We start from the raw sequence: 21473 nt of genomic DNA, 5'->3' as shown, positions 1-21473 counted from the left end.
GCGAGCATTGTTTCAGCAAGTTTGGTAGCAATTGAGTATAGCTAGCAAGTATTCATGTGAAGCAACTGATTAAAGTTGTTCGAAAGTACAAAATCTATTTTCCTTTCCCCTCCTTGGGTGGCCCTTTTCATACTTCGTGGATGCCACTTGGGAAACAGTCCTTCCAAGCAACGCCAATAGAACATTGAGCCAAATGAAATCAAGGACGACTCGTGGCCAGGCTGACTGAGCAGTTCACCCCTCCGGGCTCAAGCCAGTCGCCGCTCCATCCTTGCTGTGCCGCTTCTGCTTCAACAACTCGTCGACCTCTCGTGAATCGCCAGATGAACGGCGTCAGGGTCAGAAACGTGAAATGGTCATTATCGGATATCGTGCTAAATCAACGTCGTGCCTCTGCGTAAATCCTCACACGTTTAAACGACGTGCTTAGCCTTGGCTCGTGTACTGCCTGAGTGAGCACTGTCGGTGTGTCCAGAGAACTCAACCTGCTCTGAGGCAGGTAGCTCAAGAACCTCCTTGAACCGGCGGCCGATAGACAGGAGAATCTCCTTACCCTTCTCACCGCTGCGGCCCTTGCCGCCAGCAACGTCACCCTCACCTCGGCCGGGGATGCTCTTTCCGATGGTACGAGTCCAGACACCAATTCGGAAGAAGGCCTTTCGAACGTTGACGACAACGCCCATGACCTCACCATCGTCCTCGTCCTCGAGGGTCTCACCGATAGCGGCCATCATGACCTGGAGCCAGAGACGGTCGACATCGATGTTTCGCTTATCCTTGTACTGGTAGGACCACTTTCCGCCGTGCTTGTTCTGGGGGTCCTCCCACTCGGGGCGGACGCCAGCCTTGAAGAGGTGGTAATCGGACTTGAGGGAAAGCTCGGAAACGGGTGCGACATTATTCTAAAAAATTAGCACGCGGAAGATTTGAGATCGGGTTTGTGACTCACGTAAACGCCCCAAAATTCCTCAACGGAGTCGAAGGTGATAACTTCCTTTAGGAGATCGTTCCAGTTGTCGCCCTATCATAAATATTAGTGTCCGAGTTCGGCGGTAAAGGTATGTCATTTCGCACCTTGCCACTCGGGGGCTTTGTGAACCAGAGAGTCCACTTGTTCTGAAGCGGGTGCTTCACGTTGAAGTTGTCCTTGTCGTGGAAAACGGTGACAGGTTTGTCGTCGTCCTTGACATCGGACGAATCCTCCTTGCCGGCAGGGTCGACGGGAATGGTGGTGAGGTCGACCTGCTCGTCCATCTTTGGGGTGTCAGCTACAGCGGCGGCCATTTTGTTGGTTTGCTGTTTGTAGGATCGTGGTGGAAGATGAAGGGTTTCGCGGATGAAAGATCGCGGGGCAGAGACGATTGATTAGAGGCAAAAGAAGTGGAAGCAACAGATGCGGAAGTGGGGCGAGAAGCAATGAAAATGAAAGTTCAAATTTCAAAGCAATTCCTTCCTCTCGTGGAGAATTTGTCTGCAACTTTGCACCAGGCAAGAGTCGCGAATAACGGTAGAGAGAGCTGAAGTAATAGTCGAATTTGACGTTGTCGGAGAGTGCGAGGTGCGCCTGTTGAAGTTTAGTTTGTGTCGCGAGGCGCAAGCAAAAATTCTTGGGTGCTGACCTAAAACTGCGGAAGGCTTAACTTTGGCAAGCGCACTGGGTGGCGGTGCCTTATGGTGCCTGGCTTCTGCCTGAACATTTAGGCCGCACCTAAAGCTTTGCCTCTGGCTTGCTTGATTCTCTAACGTTTCACAAGTCAAACGAATCTCACATTTCCTATTCAACTCCTTAATAGCCAGGTATTCGCATTAATTTGCAAGGGACAATGACAGGGCTATAATGAAGCTGCAGGTATCAATGAACCTTCTCTTGTTTCAACATGGGCCTCACGTGCCAAGCAAGATCCCTCTTTGTCCCAACTTTGTGTCTATATCCGATCCAGGTTCCTGGGGCTAATGATTTACTTCCAAGTTCATAGTAAGTTTATCAACTATTTGAAGGCTAACACTGGGATATCTTTATGCCAAGGTCAAGAGGAGGAACCGAAATCGCAGAGGGTATTTCTCAGGAGAAAATACCCTCTCTTGGTTAGTGTTTCAACAATACCTGCAATGGCATTCAAACAACATATCCACAAATCGAGCTGGTATGAACCTGACTGTCAACTAGCGTCTATCGGGCCTCGAGAGTTTAATGCAACTCGACTGCATATGACGCAGTGTTTTCAGTCACGCGCATATACAATGCGGAAAATGGTACGCAAATTTGCTCTTCAAAATGAGCCCATATGGGCTTTTAAAGGCTCACAAATACCATGCTGATATGCCAATTGGCTTGTCCAACGTTGCAATGCGCTGTCATACTTGGTATGATCTGCTGGCATGGATGAATTCGGGTTATCGCTTCAACTTCATGACCCCCATTCATGCCTCCACCTCAAGAGGAGGTTCAAACCAAACCTCTTTACGTTTTTGAGTCGTTCGCCCCTCGCACCATTTCTCATGTAGGCTGGGATCTAGGCATTTCTCTAACCCCGGTCAAGTGTGCCAACAACCACATTCAAATAGATACATGGGGCTAAAACATCAAGGACAAAGGAACAGCACAGTCAGATATAAACGGCAAAGGCGGTTTCACACAATTGTATTCATCCAGTCAGAAGCTCTACTCTGACCAACCTGTGCCAACTTTAACATTGCTGCGTCACTTCTCCCTTGAAGCGAGGCGTTCGAGGCGCCAACGATATTCCAGAGCTACAATTAAGCCTCAATAGTCACCCACCTTGAACCACGTTCACCATTCACAGTCGATCTTGGTCTGATGGAGCGGGATTTCCCTTTGACGTTTCCCAACTTCATTGGCTTTATGAATATTCCTTGTCCCACAAAGGGACTGACAACTGGTGTGCACCCGCTTCATTACGTACTCTACACCATGATCTTGTCCCAAATGATCGCCAAAGACACGCTAGGTGGTCCTGCAGGAGCGCAGGTACTGGCTATGCCCCTCTGGAATGTGAACGCGCCTCACAACCTCGATTTCATCCCACCATCACGACCCCACGGGTCCCTTGGTGTCTCTGTGAGCCCCTCATGCTCATGAGCCATCATCCGAGACCTGTGCGATCAACCGTGGGCTGACCAGGGTTGGTATGCCGGGCCTTTTCGTTCATGCTCAACCTGATATCCATATATAGATGCACCAACATATAATAAGTCCGTCTTTCCCATCAAGGACAAAGGACCTCCCCTCACCAACACACCCTCTCAGACCAACTCTTTGTGCCTCTTCTTTTACTGTGTCCAACCCTCATTTCACTCAATCTACTACCAACTTAAATTATCATCATGGAGCCAGAGACAGTAGCCACCTCCTTTGAGAAAGATGCTTGCAAGACAAAGGACAATGCCCCCAAGGGCAAGACTCGAAGTAGCTCTCTTCTAACAATCAGCTCGGGCTTCACCTTTCTTGCTGCCCTTCCTGGAGGATCAAGCTCTTCGTCGTCTTTCAGATCATCATCATTTCGATAAATACCTAACAACAACTCTTGTTTCTTCGATCTGTCCTTCGTTTGCACACTCTTTTGTTTAATTGTTTATCAACGCTTACCATCTGCTGGATCAGCTTTTTCTTTCAACACTCCTTCTCAACGTTTGACTTAGCACGTTTTCTGTTCTGTGCTGTACTACATACAAAATGCGGGAGCTCCGGTCATATAGTCCCACACGCCGCAGTCTTAACTTTGCTCTATTTTGTTCAGACTTGGAATTATCAAGCGAGTTTTACGATCATCACTTCAAACGTCTTGGTGCTGAGATCTGTACCATCGTGTTATCAGCATTTTCCCCCAAAGAGGAACAACAGGCTCCTCGGACGTCTCCGTGGCTAAGAGACTATCCGAAAGAATTCATCAGACATGTTGAGCTTGTAGCTCATATGGACGCACGAGCAGGAAAATGGGAGAGACTTCTTTGTGATAAGGGAGAGAGGACGAACCTCCTTCAGGCTATCATTTTCAAGGTCCTCGATAATCGAGTCTTTTCTCGGCTGCTATTTGGAGCCAGTTCCAAGCATGATGAGACATTGCATAATTCCGACGTTGCACTCATCAATGCAGAAGGTATGTAATGCAACGCAATATAGGAGCAGCACCACTAACGTTCTTGGAGGTTTCCAACGCAGCGAGCTCCGAGCTCATACCACCAGAGCTTGGCTTGAAATGCGCAGAGGGGAGCCCGACTTTTTTTGGGGAGAGGTCGACAAGCTAAGCACCGAGGTTTACCTTCTGTTGCTCCATGTCTACGAGTTCACGGCCAGTTTTGACGGTTATGAACCCATTTCGAGAACAGAGTTGTATCAGCTACTGCATGATGTGATTTCATACGCAGGTTGGCTCAGTGTAGGCCTTCGCATGTCATCGGCCATCGTCTCGATTAACTGGCTCATACCTGGTGAGCTGCACGCGGTGAACCAAGTGAGTACCTGTCAGACGGCGTACAAAGCTTCAAAGGAGGCAGCTCAGCAGCATGAAAGGCGGTTACAAGAGAAGAGGCCTGAAAGAGAGCAAATGGGCTCCATGGCCAGGGTCAAGATATCAGTCATTCCAGAGATCATTCGATACCAGCCATATGCAAAGGAAGCTAGTGCCAAGGGCATCGCCTCTTACAGAATCATGGAACCTCACGCGGTGCATTATCAGGGACTGCAACAAGAGTATGATGAGAACAGGGCATTCATCAGCCTGCCGGACTACATCAAGAAGCTGCGGGATAGAAACTGCGCACCACGCAACGCTGCCCTGGTCATAATGGCCACTTTATTGATCTGTTTGTGGGTTCTTTATACTACCTCGGGCCAACAAACCTGGCAGAGAACCAAGGGATGGGTGATTCCGGAGCCTGAACCTGAACCTGAGCCTGAGAAATCGTGGTGGAGATTTGGATGGTAATGTACCTATCTGGTATTTGTGGTGCTGATTAGGTGGGGGTCGCCATGTTTATTTTTGTAATTGGATTTTGGAGTTTATAAAGGTTACATCGGAACATCATAATGCGAGGCTATTTGATTTTGTATTTACAAAATTCTTCAGAATAGTACACTTCGTCATACAACGATAAATCAAACTGCAACGTTTCAAAGACATGGCAATGTCAAATTATATTGCTCGGCTTCAGGGTAGGTTGCCATAGAAAGCGTGCCAGAAACACCTCATAGGATCTTCTTCTACTTCGGTAAAACAACAGCGGATCACATCCGCAATGGCTGATTGGCTTCCGTAGCTCAGTTGGTTAGAGCGTCGTACTAATACTTCAATCCGAGTATCCGGTAATGCGAAGGTCTCAGGTTCAAGCCCTGGCGGGAGCATTGTCTCTCAGCGCCCATCAGCTTCTTTTTGAATTTTTGCCGATTTTTCTCGATTATTGAGATCAATATTTGATCGGATATGTTAACAGTCTTGGTGTTGAGTGGGATTTGGTGTGGTGCTACGGAAATCGCAGTGAGGGCAGGAGCGAACTGCCGGGTGGATCTGATCTTGATGATCAGATAAGATTAGTAGAATCAGCATCAAATCATTACACCATTCAGATGCAATCCCTTGTCTGTGACCCCCAAATTTGTGATGAACCCCTCACTGTTGGTGATAGAGTCTGCATTGGTTCTCTCATCCCATCTGGTTCGAACTAGATCTGCGGAGTTATCACCATTGTTAGAGCAGTCCTAAAGATTAGCATATTCTAGGATATGTTACTCTAAAGATCCTAAAGCTTAGGACTGCCTTACCCTAAGTATGGCCTAAGATGCCGTTGTTCAGGCTTTCTACGTTATGATCTATCGGACTATGAAGTGTGATACAAAGCCCACCTCATACTGCAAGTTCATGGTCTATGCTGTAGTGATAGCTTCGACGATGTTTATTTTCAAAATGGTACTTCGGAGAATGTGGTCCCTGATCGTCGAGTTGTAATGCATTAATGTTTCGGGCCTCATTCTGCACAATTGTTCCCGAACCCAAGGGATGGGGCGTTACTTGCATCTCTGACTCGTGTCGAATTGGCACCCGGTTGAAGCATGCAGCCGATCAAGGATCTCTTCTAACAGATCCAATTCTAATAATAGACCGCAATTGACTTCTTCATCTCAAATACATGAAGATTCTCAACTAAGCTTTCTGTAATTTTTCTTTCTGTCATATTGCTCCGCTGAAGGGACTCTGCCCTAGGCCCTGCAAGTTCTTGCTCATGTTTCTGTCATAGATGCTTGCTTGCCTGCTTGACGGCACGAAAGAAAGATGCCAGGAAAGCGGGAATAATCCATTGAGTTTACCAGAGACTTAGTTAATGCCGAGTAAGTAAGGAAGATCTCCATTGCTCTCATCACAACCACTGTCACCAACTAAATATGCCCCTTACTCAATTACGGTTATACTTCAGCTTTGGAAAGGTCCAACATAGTATACCCATTTTCCTAGGCATTGGTGTGGACTCTGTTGCAGCTTAAGCTAAAAACGAGAGCGAGTATCAGAAAGAGCAAAGTTTCCAACCACCAACTGGCCCAGGATGTTAGAGCTCATGATGAAACATGCAAATTAAAAGATCGAAGAATACGAGAAGTCCACGATAGGCCTTGCAGAGACAATAGCGAATCCATCAATCAAGTGCTGGTAACTCGTAACGGGTAACGACATGCAGTAACTGCCGTGAGACTTTGATCGAAGGAGGCTGGGCAACGTGTATCTGTAAGCCCATGGCTTCGTGTACTCTTTTAGTAGCCAATATTAAGTTTACGACATTAATTGCCAAGCAAAACAGATCGGTAACTGTCTGACGATTTTAGATTGGATCAATATCGAAGAGTTGAAGCGCCTCTTCTCAGTTATCATTATGCTTGATTCTGAGAACTTCTCTTTCCATATTCTCACAGTTTAGGTGAAGATGAGACAAAGTTTATTCGGGCCATCCCGCCCTTCCGCGCGCCAACGGCCTGAAGTATTAAGATTCGGGAGCAGCCGTTTTAGATGTATGACTTCATCAACTTCATAATTGATGTCAATTGAAGAAAGGGTGTTTCATTTTGAGCTTATTGATCACCACCACAAAATTGTAACTGTCAATGATATCAATTGCTAAGGAAACCAATTGTTCCGTTCTCACAATCTCAATGGATATCTTGTCCGGGCCCGTCCCGTGTCTCCGATGCCAGCCACCCGCTTTTTTGGGTCTTCGGAAGAGCTCCAAGGGTGAGACACGGTGACACCCCGCCCCCAGCCATCCCCAGCCTCGACTTGACGAGGAAGACAAGATATATCAAGTTTTGGATCCTTGCTAGTAGCTTCAGCTACCCATTTATGGATTTCCTGATGCGACTATGCTCGGCGCAAAGTGTGTTATGGGGAGATATCAACGCCCAAGCTTACCTCATGAAGACCAGCGATTACATTCGAGGCTGGGAAACATGATGAGCATGGGGAAGCTTCCAGGGTTTAGACAGCTCTTTGGATGGATTTGGACAGCTCCAGGGACGTGTAATCCCTGCACCGCCGCGGCATCTTGGGCTCCAAGGTAGAGCAGAACAGGGCAGTTCCCGGGTCTGCTATCGTCCGTATCGACCCAAGAAGCCTTGAATTTTCCTTTCTCTTTCCTCCTCAGCCATCTCAACATTTTCTTTTGGTCCCTGCAGATTGCAAGAAAATTCTGTTTTTGCTTTCTCTCTGCTAAACAATACCAATTCTGCAAAGCATTGTCTAGTCCGGCAGCTCGCATGAGCCCTAGACTAGACGCAGCGCCCCGCTACAACTCCATTTACGCGGCCCTTCCACTGAATTGCTAGCGCTGAACAGCCCAGAAATCAAAGCTTCGCTACGTTCGCTTCAGCCTCTCATCTTTTACCCGCCTCCCGCTCCAACGTAACGCGCGATTCAACGCCTGACATCCATCTTGTCTCTTTTTTTTCGCCTCTAACGCGCTTGTCCAATCACACCGCCCCGAGGATCAACTGTAGCCTCAGATGTCGACGCCATACTGGGGCCAGTTACCTGGGCCCAAGGTCGCCCAGACTGGCCATGCGGGCCATACCCGCCGCAGGTCTGAGTCGGACGACTATGCCTACAATGCTGACCGTAGATCTTCGCTCGACGCTGCCCCAGTTCGCAGATCGAATCGTGGTTCTTTACAAACTCAGGTCACCGAGGCTCCTACTGAATCTACCTTTAGTCCCTATGATTCTCCAACCACTTCTAATTTCGCTCCCCAAGGTCTAGCTCCAAGACCATCTTCTTACGGACGAGACGTACCTGCTGGTGAGGCTTCTAGACCGCGCCAACAGAGCCGACAGCAAGAAGAGTACGACGACGAGCCATTGTCGCCTCCTCCGCCTGCTCCAGAAGTTCCTCGCGGACCTCCTGTGAGCTATCGCCATCCATACGGTAACGGCGGCCTTCCTTATACCTACACCGCCTCAGACACTACCGCACCTCGCGATCCTAACCCACAAGACGGCGATATGGAACACGATCAATACCAAAGGTCCTCCGAGAGGACTGGAGGTCAGAGGCCTGATCAAGGCCAAGAAGATTTCTCAAGGCGAGGCTCAGGCGCCAGCGCATTCGATCCATTGTCCAGGAGACAAACAACAGGCGGGTCCTCAGACCGTCGCAAAGCGTTCGCAAACGACCGATCACCCCTCCAAAGGCTTGAGCTGACGCTCGACAGCATGACCAAGGAGGAAAAACGCGCCCGAGTTGAAGCCGCTGAACGACGCGCCAGAGAACGACAGGCATTGAAAGCTGGAAAGCAGCCCGCAGGCCAGCAAGTGCGGTCTCATGAACGGAAACCCTCTGTCACGTATGGCGAGAGACGCCCATCGGGCAATGCAGCTTTCTTTTCAGGTGCGCAGCCTTCGGCGCAAAGAGACGTGTCCCGAGATGTTTCCCGAGATGTGTCACGAGAATACCCCAGAGATACCCAGAGAGACGCATCTCGCGATGTCCCACAAGACACCTACCGAGATATCCCACAGAATGCGCAAAACGATGCGCCAACAGATGTTTACCAGGAATTGCCCCCGCAAGTTACGGTGAAGAGAGGAGGCTCACATCGTCGCCGCGTGTCAGTGGCGCATCCCCAAGAAGCTGAGAAGTACTACGCTTCAGGCGCAATGATGGAACCAGACGACATGGAGCCTATGCCTCGGCGCATGGATCCTCAATCTGCCATTCCCAGGCATGTTGAGCCATCGTCTGGCATCCCTCAGCGCAACCTGAGCTTCCGTGAGAGAGCAGCTCGAGATAACGTACAGCTTCCTGAGCAGACCATGACGAGGGAACCAGCTCAGCCGGCACCTCAGAGTGGGGGATTCTCCTTGACCAGGAGTGGCAGCAACAAGCTCAAGAAGCCCCCGCCAGAAGACTACCAATATGCTCCTCGCCGTGTAGTATCAGAGAGGCGCCCTGCTCCTATGGCTTCGGCGATGAAACCCCAGCAACAACAGTATGGTGACGATGACTACTACTATGATATTCAAGATGACCTACTTCCTACTCGACAGAATACCCGACAGATTACACAAGAACTTAATGACCGCTTTACCCGCGAGAAAGAATTACCCCCTGACCCCCCACAAACTGCCGATGCACGAAGACCATCAGTCGACTTTGTTCCTGGGCGTCAACAAATACCTATGCCTGGTGATAATCAGGGTATCAGGAGGCGTGTTACTGAACCTGTTCCCCGGGTTCAGTATGCTGATGAAGATGAATTCATTCCTCCTCCTCCTACTCGTGGTAAATCCATTGGCACTAGACTCCTTGGTAGAAAGGAAGCCGATGACGGATCTCATGCTCAGAACCAGGCCGCTGTTCGCAGAAAGGCTGAGAGAGCAGATAGCTTTTCTTCTGCTAGTTCTGACTCTCATCATATCTCGAACATGGTCTTCAAGCGTCCGGAGGACATGGTTCCCGGTGATGGCCTGTATCAGCCACCTCAATGGCTTGACGAGTGGAAGAAGGGAACCGTTGGTAGCTTGTCCGGAAACTTCTTGGATCTCCAGGATGGTCACTTTCCTGAGCCAGATACACAGCAAGCTTGGTGGGAACAAGATAAGAGCAAGGGCTACTCAGCGCGACCACGAAAGGCTGAGGCCTTTGATGGAGAATACAATGAGCAGTGTAAGTTTGGTCTCATCTCATCTCCGGTTCGAGCGTTACTGACACAACCCTTTCAGCACCTACTCGCTTTAAGCCTGCACTCTTCATGAAGTGTGGCCCGCTGTTGAGATACTGCGGAATCAAGCGCGAGAAAGTCCCCAGTAGAACGGATAGATCCGGTGCTCTGGTGGAACGTGAGATGTGGCGTGGCAGCATCATGATTGTCACTCAAGACTCTGACTCTTCATATGATATTGCGCCCACCCTACGCCTTTTCGTCCAAGGACTTGAGCTGCTGCCTCCCCCTCCTCATCGTGTTAAGGGTGACTTGTCGCCCGAATACGTTGATCCTATTGCGGGTCACCCCAAGGTGGGACGTAGAGGAGAAACCCTTTACGTGCGCCCTGTGGATCATCTGGATGAGGCCAAGGATCTCTCGCGTGATGAGACTGATGCTGGACTGTTCGAGCAGACTCGCAGCGTTCTTAATCAATCAGGCCCTGACGGCCCAACTGATCTGCCTGGGTCCTTTGCTAGCCGTAGAAAGCGCATCGGCATCGATGGCGAGAAGGTCCAGAAGTACAAGGATGTGAGAGGTTCCAGGCTTCACACTGAGCGTGGATGCACTTTCTGGCGCTTCAACATCGAAGTTGAGCTTCGTGAGAAGCAGCAGCGCATCGCGTACCGCATCAACCGCGGACCGGCCACGGGCTTCTGGGTCCCTGCTCAAGGCGACACTATGAACATGATGTTCCACAGCTGCAACGGCTTCAGCATGAGCGTGAAGCCTGATGAGCTCAGTGGTCCTGATCCTATGTGGCGCGATGTGTTAAACAATCACCAAACTCGGCCTTTCCATCTCATGATTGGTGGCGGTGACCAGATCTACAACGATTGCGTGTCGAACGAATGCAGCCTTTTCAAGGAGTGGCTTCGGATGCGCAATCCTGTCCACAAGCACACTGCTGCCCTCACTCCCGAGATGCAAGATGAGCTGGAGACCTTTTATCTAGAGAGATACTGCATGTGGTTCTCCCAAGGCCTGTTTGGCCTTGCAAACTCGCAGATCCCCATGGTCAACATGTGGGATGACCACGACATCTTCGACGGATATGGATCATACCCTCATCATGACATGAAGTCGCCTGTCTTCAGTGGCCTGGGTGCAATTGCGTATAAGTACTATATGCTGTTCCAGCACCAGTCCATTGTTACTGAGACAGAGACCACTGAGTCAAGCTGGATTCTTGGCTCAGAGCCTGGTCCATACATCGGCGAACTTGGTCGCAGTCTGTTCATGTCTGTTGGTTCAAGGGTTGGACTTCTTGCGGTTGATTGCCGCACAGAAAGAACAGAGCATGACGTTGTCTCTGACAAGACATGGGAGAAGATCATGAACCGTCTTTACGCTGAGGTTCGTCGTGGGCAGGTTGAACATTTGCTGGTGCTCCTGGGTATTCCTATTGCGTACCCCAGACTGGTCTGGTTGGAGAATATGTGAGTGACTTCCTGAGTGATTTCCAAAAGCTCAATACTAACGTGACTATAGCTTGACATCCAGACTGATGGATCCTGTCAAGGCACTCGGCAGGACCGGTGTCTTTGGCAAGGCTCTGAACAATATTGATGGCGGTGTTGAGGTCTTGGATGATCTCAACGACCATTGGACTGCCAAGAACCACAAACAGGAGCGAGCTGTTGTAGTCGAAGACTTGCAGGATCTGGCTATTGACAAGTCTCTGCGAGTTACTATCCTCAGTGGTGACGTCCATCTCGCGGCTGTTGGACAATTCTACTCCAACCCCAAGCTGGGTCTCCCCAAACACAAAGACCCGCGATACATGCCCAACATCATCTCATCAGCCATTGCCAACACACCACCTCCTGATCTGATGGCTGATGTGCTGAACAAGAGGAACAAGGTGCATCACTTCGACAAGCAGACTGACGAGGACATGATTCCCCTCTTCCAGCAAGGAGTTGATGGCAAGCCGCGAAACAACAAGCATCTCCTCCCTCACCGAAACTGGTGCGCGATCCGCGAGTGGCAGCCTGGAACTACGCCTCCACCAACACCTCCTGGATCTTCTGATGGTAGAAGTCCAAGCCCTCCTCCTAAGCCTCAAGGCGGTGGCCTTCTCCGAAGATTGTCCCTTTCTAGAAGCAAGTCGACATCTTCGGACAATCGCCCTGACCTAAACAGAGACACTGTTCGCGGTCCTCGACCTCCTGTCACCAGAGGAGGAGGTGGTGGTCTGTTCCGCAGCTTGTCGCGACGCAACTCGACAGACTCGGGCAGACCTCCCCCAGCCAAGCTTCAGCGATCCATGTCTGTCGACCAGGCTCCTGATGCCAAGAAAGCTGGATTCTTCAGCTTCATTCGACGACCTAGTCAGCGTCGTGCTGCTGATGATGGTGGCATCAACGGCACCTGGGGAGACGAAGATGACTATGATGATGAGGAGTACTGGGATGAGCCCCAGTCTCCTCGACGAGGAGGCGCTCGTCCTTCAGGTATTCGAGGCGGAGCTGCCTACGACGAATACACTGAGGGCGACGATTCATATTTCATGTCCCAGCCTCGCCGATCTCAAACCGTGGGATCGCGAGCCATGTCACACTCGCGTGAGGCTGTGGGCTATATCCCTCCTGCGCCCCGTCCTGGAAACTTTTACAGGACACCTACAGGCCTTTCGACCAAGCAGAAGAAGCAGGCTGACAAGTATGCCGTTGATCTGGAGGGTGGGCTCGACATCACCCTGAACGTCGAGATCAACCCCAAGGACCCAACGGGTATCACCAAGCCTTACCGACTGCTCGTACCGAAGCTGTTCTATGACTACGACGCCGATAATGAGGCACAAGATGTACCAGAACCGGAGTCAGGCGCAGCTCAAGCTGCAGGTGCTGAGCCTGTGGAGCCGAGTGGGTTTAAGAGACTGCTCAGCTTCCGCAGCAAAAAGCCCAAGAGCCGACCTCCTCCAGAGGATGACGATTATAGTGAAGACGACGATGATGACATTGATGTTTACCGCGTGAGATAAGTCTGGTAGGACTATCTGTGTGTCTATTATTTCAGCATATGGTTTTGTATTTTGACATAGCCTTTTTATATGCCCTCGGCATTCGGACGGAGTTTTGGGATATGTTATCATGGGAAAATTAGCAGTGTAAATACAGCCATCTAAAAGGCGTGTATATTTTAGCTCAGGCTATGAATGAAAAATGAGCGTTGATCTCTTTTAATTTTCTCCTATTTCTGTTACCCGATCCTTTCATTATTGTGACGATTCTTAACAGCTGACTCCATCGGCCGACCTAGACTTGCCCCTGAGACAGTTCAAGGGACACTGCAGTTTATCAGCCGCTAAAACCCCTGAATAGCGGGGATCCGAGCTCTAAGCAAGCCCCAACCAGGCCCCGGAATTTCATCATGCAGGCCGGAAGATAGAAAGTTGGCGAATCATGTGGAGGCACGCATGAGGAAGGTCAAGCTACGTATTTGTCCTCATGAGGAGACGAAGTTAACAACACGCGATCCTGACTCTTACTCTATTCACTCCTTTCATAATCCGTACGACGTTGGACACGAAAAGACGGCGAATTGTTGCGACAAGGCCAAATTGGAAAGAGTACGAAACGAGGCGATAAATTGTTCGACTGAAACATCGTCATTTGTACCAAAGGGGCCTCCTTGTTCCCTGGAACGTCGATCAACAAAGGCTACTTCGACGACGAATACCACATTGTGAACGAACCACGATACAACGACGATTTCACGCGTGGGAAGCCTAGAAGAGAGGCTGTAGATAGTGGGAGCAAGGGCATGGCGCCAACATGTCGCGCCAATACCAGTATCACACCAACTCCAAGGTCCCAAGGAACATCCAGTCAATAGGCCATGTGCTATCAGTCAACGCACAGCAAACGGTGCGTCAGCTGAGAACATGGGCTCTTGGACCGGGAAAGCGTCTAGCTGCATCGACGGGCGAACGAATTGCGCGAAGATTACGGCGGAATCTTACCTCGAGACGGTTGTTGAGCTTTCCACATTTGGTGGTCTTGTTCTGGATGGTAGTGCTGTTGTATGGCGAGAGATGGGTGTTTAATAGCAAGGTTGCGAGCTGCGATTGGGATCATTGGGAGAGATGGGTATGCTTGGCTTCTCTCAGTGCAATATGCGACTTGGAAGAGACCTGACTGACGATATGCAGCCGAAAGATGCGAAACCTCACCACCTCGTCTTCGTCGCCGATCCTCAAATAATCGATCCTCATTCCTACCCAGGTCGTCCCTGGCCTCTCAACCCTCTCACAGTCCTCATCACCGACAACTACCTACGACGTGGTTACCGAGCCATGCAGCGCCGATTACACCCCGATAGTCTATTCTTCCTCGGCGATCTTTTCGACGGCGGCCGCGAATGGAAGACGCGCGAGGGCAAGTTCGTCGATCCGAAATGGGGACGTGGCCGGTCAAAGGAGGAGAAGAAGTTGGTTCAGACGTGGCACGACAAGTACGGCGAGGATTTCTGGTTACACGAGTATGAGAGATTTGGAGATATCTTCTTTGAGCACTTCAATGACGGAGGTGAGGCGCCTGGAGCTTGGCAGCGTGGGCGAAAACTGGTGACGAGTTTACCTGGAAACCACGACTTGGGTTTTGGTGCGCAGGTCCAGGTTTCAGTGCGGGATCGATTCAGCGCATTCTTTGGAGATGTGAATCGTGTTGATGTTGTTGGAAACCATACGATTGTATCTGTTGATTCGGTCTCTTTGAGCGCGGATACTTCAGAGTGGAAGAACCAGCATGATTTACAGCCTATCTATGGGCCTGTGAATGAGTTTTTGGAAGGTGTCAAAACTATGAAGAGAAAAGCGGCTGAGGAGGAGTTACGCCATTACTACGATCTCCAAGGAGGTTTGCGATATCCTCACCACGTTGAGGAGCTGGAAAGGTCGAAGCCAACATGGGGCAACAACCCTGAAGCGGAGAAAACCGACGGCCCCGACTTTCCTACGATTCTTCTTACTCACGTCCCGCTATATCGAGCCCCTGGAACACCTTGCGGACCTCAGCGAGAACATTGGCCGCCAACGCAACCACCTAAGGGTCAGAAGGAGCCAGTATTCCCAGATCACCGAAATGCTCTCAGCGTCGTTGGTGGATATCAGTACCAGAACGTGCTCAACGAGGATGACTCGGTCAAGCTGGTTAAGAGTATTGGGAACATCAAGCACGTCTTTTCAGGTGATGATCATGACTACTGCGAAGTTGTGCACTCAGATGCGAAAGAGAACGTGCGTGAAATCACCGTCAAGAGTATGAGCATGGCCATGGGTGTTCCTACACCAGGTTTTCTTATGGCTAGCATGTACAACCCTGTTGATGCTCAGGGCAAACCACTACCTGGAGCACCAGAGCAGACGATCCAGACACATTTGTGTCTCTTGCCCAACCAGATCCATACATATATGGAGTATATCGTCTTTATCGTCGCAACGCTTGTTCTTCTGGTCGTTCGCGCTGCGCTTGTACCTGCGCTCTCACTCACCCCTTTCGCTCTCGAGCCCGAGAAGCCATCGCCCTCGGCTGTTCTGCCTATGTATAAAGACAAGATGGACCCCCCTGAGGCATCGTCATATCGCAACACCACATCTTCAGGTACTTCAGCGCATCACCTACCCTCACGTCTATCAGCCGCAGCACCCCGTAACGGGCGAAGTACATCTCCTGTTCAGGCCTCGGGTCGATGGCAAGCTCGACGTGGAGGTCGTAACGATAAGCGCTGGGGCTGGGGGTCTGCAGGCGGACCACGAATTCATCTCGACGATAATCTCTTCAGCACAAGTGTTCAAGATCAACGTATTGGTGGTAAGAAAGCTCTTGGTGTAATCGGTCGAGAATTATGGACAACAACATGGCGTGTTGCTTGGATGACAGTCTCGTTTTTCGCATATCTTGCATGGAGAGGATAAATAACGCCCATTGGGAGGAGTAATGGTTTGGTCAGAACAGCCTCAAGCTTTCTGTATATAATAATTCACATTGGGTATGGAGAACATACTGATGTTCTTGAAAAAGCAGGCTTTGCTTAATAGCCACATAGCGCTCTGGCAGAGCTGTTTTATATGTATAAACAAGACGATAAAAGTAATAGGAATGAACAAATCTATTCATCATGCAAAATGGTCAACTAAGAATCATGACCGGCTGTATCAATCCCAAGCCCATCATAGGCATAACTCGTAACCACTGCCTCAACTCATCTTCTCCTCGAAACACCGATCCTCTCATCCCTCACCCTTCTGACATCGTCATCCCTCTCCCTCTCCTGCAGCACCTGATGGACGCCCTCCATATCAGCCTGACTCTGCTGAGCAGCCGCCACAGCAGCGGCTCTTCGCGCTTGTTGTGCTGCGACGAGGGCTTCACGAGCACGGCGGTCCTCGTAAGAAGCGACGTCTTCTGAGGTGATGTGTAGAGTTGTTGCAGGTCGTCTGAGCATTGTGGTTTCTTTGTGGTTGTGGTAGTGAAGTTGTTTTTGGTTTAAAGAGGTGATGAAAACAAAGGGCTTTTGTTTTGATGACTTGGTGAATGTGATGTAGAAATAAAGAAAGGTCTTTGTACAGATCCTTATTCGGTGATAGAAAAAGAATAGGTAACGTTTGTGTCGCTAATTCTTCTCTGTCTTCTTGAGTCTTGAGTTGATGAGATGCTGTCGCAAGGGTCGCATGAGATGAATAAACATTGTGTGGAGTTGCATGTGAATCTGCGAAACTGATTGGCTATAGCCACATTCACTCATCAGTGTACAGTACTCCCTACTCCAAACTCATAAACACCAACAATACAATCTTCATTTCATGGGAGAATCTCAAACATCAAACATCAATTCTTTATGTCATCTATATAACGTGATACTTCGTATCAATATGTTGATCATCTATTATAAATGCTTTCAGCGCCGTCAATGCTTTGGTATATGGTAAACGTGTCAAAATGAATCTCATGCATGGGATGTATCAGGCATCCCAGCCAAATGAACCGCAAATAACAAAAGAACAAAAATAAATCACCTTCATGGTGATATACTGAACTCAGACGCATACACGTTTTCCGCCTCCCACTTCAGAAAGTCCGGCAGGTCGTGCCCTAGGTTATAACCCATCGGTACCGTATCCGGAATATCGGCTTCGCCAGCGCCCATATGAACCACGAGAGGCATCATCGGGCTCGGTGGTAGGCTGTCTTCCGAGCTGTGCGACGAAGGGCGTTTGGGCCGTCCTTCGCCAACCCATCGTTTTAGCCCTGTGCTGTTATAGAACTTAGCTTTGTCGAGAGTCTGGCCGGGCGCCGGGGCGTTCCAGAACCCGGAGGGGAACTCTGCACCCACCGGGATCGGCAGGTCAATGTCCGTGTCGATGGTTGATGGCGTCGACGAGAGAGTGCTGTGACCCGAAGACCTCATTGACGGCGTATGCTCAGACACAGAGACAGCCACGGGTTCTGGCTCTGGCACGTCTTCGGGTATCAGCACCCCATATGTCTCAAAGCCAAACGTATCGAACCACGACGTGATTTCCTCCACCTGCTTTGTGTCCTCCTCGCTCGACATGTCTTGAAGGAAATCTCCGGCTCCTCCCAAGATCGCCATCTGGAACGCTGTCCAGTCTAATGTGTCGTCCATGGTCTTGACTCCTTTGCCAACTTCAGCTTTAGCTAATGTGATAGGCCCATGACGGAAAGATGGTTTTGTGAGAGTATAAGGCGTACTCTTGAGGTAGAAGTACTCATCGTTCTCTTCCATCTTCATATTAGTGGCTTCAGTGGCCGGTGAGCTGGCCGGAGGCTCAATGTTTGCCTCGTCTTTCGCTGTCGCCGCCACCATGACTTCGGGAATCGATGGTAGCTTTTGTGAAGCCTCTGCACCGAAACGTGCAGGATTCTTGACCGGCACTTGGGGTGAGGCCTCTGGCGAAGCGTCACTTTTATCTTTGGTACTCGCAATTGACTCATCTTCCCCCTCCCCTGAGGCCTGTTTCGAAACGTCTCGGGAAACAATATTCAGATCAGGAGTCAATTCTGGGGCAGGAGGCGTTACTTCGACCGAAACCGCCGGATTCTCCAAAGCCTGTCTCGCTCTAATTCGAGATGCCAATTCGTCCAGATGGAATGGCTCAACGTCTGTCTCGGAGTTATCTGATTCTGCACTGCGAACGGAGTCGATAGAGTACCGTTCCCTAGTGGTAGTGCGCTCGTCGTCCAATTGCTGGGCAGCCTCTCGTTTCTTGCGCAGTGCTTCGATGCGATCCGGTGTTAACATCTCATCAGCTTCGATGCGTCTGAAACGTTGGCCTGTGAGAATGTCCGTCACATTCTCCGACAAAGTCCATCTTGGCGTACGGATCGCCGCTTTCGAAAATGAAGTCCCTACTAGACTATGCTTTTTCCTTTGAGGTTTCTTCACCACTGATGTTCTTCTGTCTGGAGATGATCTTTGAGATGAAGCCGAAGGCGAATCCTCCCTTCTCCATCTCGAATGTTTTTGAAAGCCAGTGGGCAGCGGCATGGATTTGGAATGTTTGTGAAAATTTGGAATTCCTGGTGGTGAGGGTGGTGAAGGTAAAACGGATAGCTGTGATGCACGTTGGGTTTCTCTAAGTGCAGATCCAAGAGCTTTGAACGCTTCATCAGTCTCACGAAATAGACGGTCAACGCTGTCTGATGACGAGCCAAGGCTTTGACCGTCGTACATGGGCTGGGCAGGCTGCCAGGTGGTTGGCCCGGCCTCGTAACCATCAGCGCCATGGTCCGACAAAGAAAGAATCGACGTCTTTGGCGAGGTTCTTGCTAGGTGTGTGCTATTGTCGTTTACATGGACAGGGCCGAGAGGACCATTCCTGGAGCGAGGGGGGCGCAGGTACCGAGATGATTGGGAGGAATGGGAGTGATGGTAGGAATGTGGGTGGGCTTGTCCGTGCTCACTTGGACAAAGAACAGGTGCAGGCCATCTGTTGGTGGGATCATTACCTGTGAGAGCCTCAAGGGCAGCGTTTCGCCCCTCACAGCGCGAAGAGCTGATCGATGGTGCGCGTAAACGAGGAGTTGGTAGAGGGGGAGCTGCGTTCGCAACACGGTGTACGTCAGGTATCCTTTGAATAGTAACAGGTGTTGCACCTTTCTTTGGAACTGGAAGACGTGACTTGGCCTTGTTGGACTTTCTTTGTGAAGACTTCTTGGCGCAACAAGAACTCAAGTCCTCGCATGAATCTGTGAGGTCTTCATGGCGATCGCGACCACGATCCCGATCTCGGATATTGGGTAGTGACCGTTGAGGAGTTATAAGTCGCCTTATCAAGCCAGGCATCTTGGCTTGCCCGACAAAGGCAGATGATGGAACGAAGAGAATTCGAGAAACGGTTTCACATAGTTCAGAAGCAAAGAAAGAAGAATATGAAAGAAGTGCGCTGAAAGAGAGTTTGTCGAGCAAATGTTGGTAAGTATATGCTCTAGATGAGTGGATGCGATCTCATTCTGTGTCGCCGGATTCGAGGCTGCTTTAGACGGGTCTAAAGTTCAACGGACCCGAATGCGGAAACCAGGTGCGATTTTGGCCTGCAAACAATTCAACTGCCCAGATGTCGCAGGATTTATCAGTAGATATATACCTCAGGACGCATACGGTGCGATGCACTCAGAGAATGGACTCTTGGTGAACTCGTGTGATCCTTCTTCTGTCTGTAAGCCTATCCTCAATCATGGTGTTGTGGAGCAACAATGGCCCCCAGATGCATGCAAGCAAAGTCCTACCAATACAGGCAATCTGTATATTGTCTACTGTCGTGTTAATTGGCTGTTGGTTGGTCGTGGCTGATGCTATTGAGGGTTGTTCGTTCAGGCCTGCGAGAAGCAGGAAACAAGATGTCTTGCTTCGAATGTCTTGGCCCGGTCATCGTATCCAGCTTGTGCAACAACTCCCAACCACTCACTCATCATCAGTGGTTCATTCAAGTTCCGGATATCGAATAACCGGACCCAAGGAAAGAGCCCGTACAACACATCAAAGTCGCTACCCGTCTGGATAAAGTGTCTTGACGTCGGAGACAAGTCGACAGCCCACGACGTCCTGTAACATCACAGCAGTGGGTATCAGGCGGAGCGGGATGATGCAGTAGTAGAAACGATCCTCCTGTCAGCCTGCGTATGCATTGTAACCCTTAGAACTCGGTAGGCTGCAGTGCTAACCTGAAGAGAGAGCTCTGATGTCGGCGGTAACTCGAAATGCCTTAGGAGCCTATATCGTGTCGAATGATTGTCTTGGCAATGGACGGCTGATCTACCGGGCCCTGATGCTGATCTTCAGGTGGAGAACGGGAAAGGGAAGTTTCCCGCGTGCATTGACGGGCGGACGATTAGCGATGGGTACCTAGATCCGATAGTTTATTGTTTCTTCATTCCAATTCCGAGCGGTGAACCACCGACGGCTTCTTGCATTAGGAGAGTCATGGCATCGTATCAGAATGATTTGACTGCGTCAAGACAGCGGTGAAGATTAATTGACAAGAGCTTGAAGTCACAATGAGAGAATAATTGATAGACAGCCAAAGCGTGGCGCAGTTGGAGTGATGTTGTATTTGGTGGGTTCTTCTTCCACGGGAGGAATCGATCCTGCCTGTGATGGATGGGATAATAACCTTGTTCGTTCCTGGCGCACCTGCCTTTCTCGGACGCGGCAGTTAAAATTCACTTTCTGAGCCTCAATAATGCAGAACATGTCATGGGGGCCAATAGAGACTCAATGAAACAAGTACTCTATATTTGGATCCCTGGCGTAGGTACATGCAAGATGTTTATCTTCCTGATATTTGTTAACAATTTAAGCATTCAAGGACCATAGCCCCCAACAACCAAGGTCAATCCCTGGGACAGTATCCGTTTATATTCTTCAACGGAACTCAGCTGAGTCCAATTTAACCATAATCCATGTTTCGGTAAATTCGTTTCCGTCCTCTCAACCTCACGCTCAAGGCAAACTCCCAGGATTATTCCTCACAATTGGCACGAGCTCTCCGCGGACCCGGACACCCGGCGATAGGAACACAGTGAAGTATTTCTCTCATACTAGTGATATTCCGAGCCATGTCAGACACTGGTGTAAGTGGGCTTCTACCACATGAAACAGAACTGGACCCAAGTTCTTGCCAGGGTTTCCATATAGTTGTCAAGATTGGCATCACGAGAAGCTACAGGCCAAGATCCAACATTGCTGGACCCCAATCTATTCTCATGGACTGGCCCGCAGGCTGAGTTATAAGATAAAGAATGATATGT

General features: G+C 49.9%; 5 protein-coding genes and 1 non-coding gene across 6 annotated transcripts; 4 read left to right on the top strand and 2 right to left on the bottom strand.

Moving 5' to 3' along the window:
- Positions 1–9: 9 nt before the first annotated feature.
- Positions 10–1589, bottom strand: BKA55DRAFT_548237 (translation initiation factor eIF 4e-like domain-containing protein). The gene is made up of 3 exons (XM_046191107.1): positions 1075–1589; positions 950–1021; positions 10–902 (listed from the first exon to the last, which is right to left on the bottom strand). The coding sequence occupies exons 1-3, from the start codon at positions 1282–1284 to the stop codon at positions 414–416; spliced, it is 771 nt and encodes a 256-aa protein (XP_046056076.1). The 5' UTR covers positions 1285–1589; the 3' UTR covers positions 10–413.
- A 2105-nt stretch (positions 1590–3694) lies between these two features.
- On the top strand, positions 3695–4946 carry BKA55DRAFT_531961 (uncharacterized protein; the record flags this gene model as incomplete). The annotated part of the gene is made up of 2 exons (XM_046189272.1): positions 3695–4118; positions 4168–4946. 2 exons carry the CDS (start codon positions 3695–3697, stop codon positions 4944–4946), a joined length of 1203 nt encoding a protein of 400 aa, XP_046056075.1.
- Positions 4947–5267: 321 nt separating this feature from the next.
- On the top strand, positions 5268–5362 carry BKA55DRAFT_t30. The gene has a single exon. It is a non-coding gene; the product is annotated as a tRNA-Ile (tRNA).
- A 2640-nt stretch (positions 5363–8002) lies between these two features.
- Positions 8003–13183, top strand: BKA55DRAFT_531960 (uncharacterized protein; the record flags this gene model as incomplete). The annotated part of the gene is made up of 3 exons (XM_046189271.1): positions 8003–10160; positions 10217–11636; positions 11689–13183. The coding sequence occupies 3 exons, from the start codon at positions 8003–8005 to the stop codon at positions 13181–13183; spliced, it is 5073 nt and encodes a 1690-aa protein (XP_046056074.1).
- A 793-nt stretch (positions 13184–13976) lies between these two features.
- On the top strand, positions 13977–16117 carry BKA55DRAFT_498441 (uncharacterized protein; the record flags this gene model as incomplete). Its single annotated transcript, XM_046186549.1, has 2 exons — positions 13977–14291; positions 14354–16117. 2 exons carry the CDS (start codon positions 13977–13979, stop codon positions 16115–16117), a joined length of 2079 nt encoding a protein of 692 aa, XP_046056073.1.
- Positions 16118–16404: 287 nt separating this feature from the next.
- Positions 16405–19509, bottom strand: BKA55DRAFT_682391 (uncharacterized protein; the record flags this gene model as incomplete). The annotated part of the gene is made up of 2 exons (XM_046198334.1): positions 16405–16607; positions 17235–19509. 2 exons carry the CDS (start codon positions 19507–19509, stop codon positions 16405–16407), a joined length of 2478 nt encoding a protein of 825 aa, XP_046056072.1.
- Positions 19510–21473: the final 1964 nt, after the last annotated feature.

This window comes from Fusarium redolens (genome assembly GCF_020744475.1).
Source record: "Fusarium redolens strain MPI-CAGE-AT-0023 chromosome Unknown BKA55scaffold_1, whole genome shotgun sequence".
Taxonomy (NCBI): domain Eukaryota; kingdom Fungi; phylum Ascomycota; class Sordariomycetes; order Hypocreales; family Nectriaceae; genus Fusarium; species Fusarium redolens.
This window is presented reverse-complemented; position numbering and strand designations above follow the sequence as displayed.